The 3215-nt window shown below is 59.6% G+C and overlaps 1 protein-coding gene across 1 annotated transcript in view; it reads right to left on the bottom strand.

Annotated features, from left to right (window-relative positions):
• Window positions 1-1387: 1387 nt before the first annotated feature.
• QARS1 (glutaminyl-tRNA synthetase 1) overlaps window positions 1388-3215 on the bottom strand; it is an 8862-nt gene continuing 7034 nt past the window's right edge. The window contains exons 20-24 of the mRNA XM_006170985.3: window positions 2465-2557; window positions 2235-2362; window positions 2076-2142; window positions 1876-2001; window positions 1388-1522 (exon numbers count right to left, since the gene is read on the bottom strand). Coding sequence (XP_006171047.1) covers window positions 1472-1522; window positions 1876-2001; window positions 2076-2142; window positions 2235-2362; window positions 2465-2557 — 465 coding nt within the window. The 3' untranslated portion in view covers window positions 1388-1471. The remainder of the gene's footprint in view (window positions 1523-1875; window positions 2002-2075; window positions 2143-2234; window positions 2363-2464; window positions 2558-3215) is intronic.

Genomic DNA, 3215 nt, shown 5'->3' with positions numbered 1-3215 from the left:
CCGCACCGCTCGGGGCCCCGGTTCTGCCGTCGCCGCTTCAAGACCGACAGGATTTTCTCCTCACAGCTCCCTGGGCGCCATCTTACATTCAACCTTTACAGCCAATGGGTGCCGAATGCCCCTCTCGCGAGAACCAGAGCGTCGGATCCCGCGAGATCTTGGGCTACCTCCCGGTCAGACTTAAAGGGAACGTTTCAGCTCAGGAAGAAGGCCGCGCCTCAGGCTGCTGGAGCCGAAAGAGGAGCCCGGGATGTGGGGCGGGTCGCCCCGCCCCGGACGCCCCTCCATGCAGGGTGGAGCTAGGGCCGGGGATAGGCCTAGCGGTGGATCCGGGCAGACTGGGTAGCGTAGCTCGCTGCTTGGACCCCCCTTCCGCCGCCCGCTGGAGCCTCCTTTGGTCGCGCAGCCCCACGCGGGGCGGGGCCCAGGCCGGCTTGGCCTCTCGCTTAAGGTGGCCCCTACAGACCCCTGCCCTGAGCCCGGCGTCCCCAGCCGTACCCCGTCTTGCTGGCCCCTGGGCCCCTTTCGTGGAGAACCGAGCGTCAGAGCCCCGACACCTGCTGCCATCTGTTTGGCCCTCCTCAGCCAGGTCCACCTTAAAGCAGGCCTCGGGTAGGCTGGTGTTTGTATACAGGGAAAATGTGGAAGGCGTTAAAGCTGCAGGCACACGCAGGCGCAGGCCTCGGCAGCCACATAGCCCAGTGGGCAGCCCGCTGGCCCCAGGAGGCTTTTCTGAGGCCCAGGCTGGGTCAGGAACCTCTTCCAGCCCCACACCTCTCCCCGTGAGCATCCCCAGCATTGTGCGCCGTCCCCGCTGTGCCCCGAACATGGTTGGTACTGTTATTTGCTCAATGATCGGACTAGAAGCCAGTCCTGTCTTCATCTGCCCTGGCACACAAGCAGACACACCCAGATGCCTTTGGCACAGGTCTCCGAACCAAGGAAGAAGGTTCCCTTGGACCAGGTGCTAGGATATTAATCCAGACCAGACTTCTGCCCTGGAGCTCCAAGAAATGGACCAATGGTTTCAAAGCTCTATTCTGGGTCAGCTCATTCTCACCACTGCAAAATGACACGTCAGGGGGCCAGCAGTTGGTGTAGCTGGACTCCCAGATGGCCGACCACAGTTCGAATTCCGCACTTGCAACTCACACCAGGTGTGTGTGTACGTGTGCCCAAGATCCTGGGACGATAAGGAGTTGCAGCGTGGCCATCCCTCCTGGGGGGGTGATTTTGCACTTTCCCTCTCATTGTCTGTCTCTCTCTCTGGTGAGTACATACACCTTAAGGCAAAAACCTAAATTAAAAAAAAGAAAAAAGACACGTCACACACACACAGAGCAACTCTCCAGGGCCTTCAGGAGCTAGGTGGACAGACAACACGGACTCCAGGGGGATTTAGCCATTCTTTATTGATATCGAGTTGGAGGTGGTGAAGGTGAGGATGAGGTAGGTCCGCAGTGCATCCAGCTCACACCTTTCCAGGGTCCTCCTTGAGTGTGACGGTTCGGTTGAAGACAAGCTGGAGGGTGGAGAGAAGAGAATGACCACCAACCGCAAACCATTCCCCTAGTCCCCTCCTCATCCCAGAGGAGCTGAGGGACCAAAGGTAAAGAGACCTAATTCCTCAATAACTTTGTGTCTTTGGGTAAGGGACTGGATGGCTCTGCGCCTCAGTTTCATAAGGGTGATGATAACCCTAGGCTGCCCCTTGCTCTGAGTAGGAAAGTGGGGTGCATGCAAAGTGTGCACAGAGCTAACCTCAGGGCCGGTTTCATTAGTACACCATGAATGCTGCCACCCTCCCCATGTGTGCCTGAGACAGCCAATGGCAGACACCCTCGCTTGCAGGAAGGGGGAGGACAGGGCCAGCACCTGTCCCTGGCGGCTGTCTGGATCGACGGAGAAATACCCAAGGCGCTCAAACTGGAACTTGTCGAAGGGCTTTGCCAGGGCCACGGAGCAGTCCACTAACGCCCCCTCCACCACTTGCAGGGATGCCTGTGGGCAGGGAACTCAGGCAGCCAGCCAGCCAGGGAGGATCACCACCCTCCCCCCATATCCCGTGAACCTACAGGGTTCAGGTCACTTAAGAAGCCACCAGGCACCTCAGCAGGATCTTCGGGGTTCTTGTGCAGAAATCTGTAGCCAAAATGAAGGTCAGCGCTGTGGCTTGGCAGCCAGAGAGGGCGATGCCCACCTCACATGTGCTCTCATGCCAGCTGTTCACTCACAGTCGCTCGTAGAGGCGAATCTCGCACTTCAGAGGCCGTGACACCCAGTGAATAAAGGCCTTGGGCTTCTCGCCAGCATCCGCCCGTCTGCAGGTCACCTCCAGGCTCTCCACACAGCCACTGGGGCCCTGGAGGGGGACGTGGGGGGCTGCAGTTGCACACCAGTGGACCTGCAGGACACGATCCTGCCCTGCCAGGCCCTGCAGTAGGGAGGCTGAGCTGGCTCTCACCTTGACCACACGCTGCAGCTCGATGACGTAGCCCGTATGCCTCAGGCCCACAGGCTGGCCCCAAGCCAGGCGCTTATAGCCTGGCTCCGGTTCCTAGAGACAGGGAGCAGGGTTTACACGAGAGGCTGCGAGGGTCAGGCTGGGGGAGAGAGGCTTCTCCCACTGCCTAGTCTGGCAGGGGATGGTCCACCTGGAGCCGAAAGTAGACAGACTGAGAGAAGGGATGAGATGAAAAGACCCCGGGACTAGCCTCAGTGGCAGACAGGACCCTCCAGCCCACGTTCACCTCCTTGAAGTCGGTCCTCTCAATGAAGACGACAGAGGCAAAGGGGACCTGGTGGAAGCCCTTGGCCTCATCAGCTGGGAAGTTGGGCACCCGGATATCCAAGGACTGCAACAGGACACAAGTATTGGAGTCATGCCAGCCACTGGGATCCCCGGACCCAGGCGTGCCCCCGACACATACATGTGTGTACAAGCATGCACACACACGGAGGTGCACGCCCACCTCGGCAGCAGGAAAATTGGTGATGACAACCCGTAGTGACTCCAGCACGGCCATGGCCCGTGGGGCTGTGTCATTCAGCACTTCACGCACACAAGCTTCTAGAAGATGTGGCTCCATCGTGGTCTGCGCCACTGTCACCCCCACCTGGCAGGGAAGTCCAGCATGTGTCACAGCCACAGCCACAACTACACAGCCCTGCACTCCAGACCTCTGCCCACCCAGACCACGGGCCATACCCGGGCA

The sequence above is a fragment of the Tupaia chinensis genome, unplaced genomic scaffold (assembly GCF_000334495.1).
Source record: "Tupaia chinensis unplaced genomic scaffold, TupChi_1.0 Scaffold149184_1, whole genome shotgun sequence".
Taxonomy (NCBI): domain Eukaryota; kingdom Metazoa; phylum Chordata; class Mammalia; order Scandentia; family Tupaiidae; genus Tupaia; species Tupaia belangeri.
The sequence above is the reverse complement of the archived record's forward strand: the minus strand, read 5'-3'. Positions and strand labels throughout refer to the sequence as shown.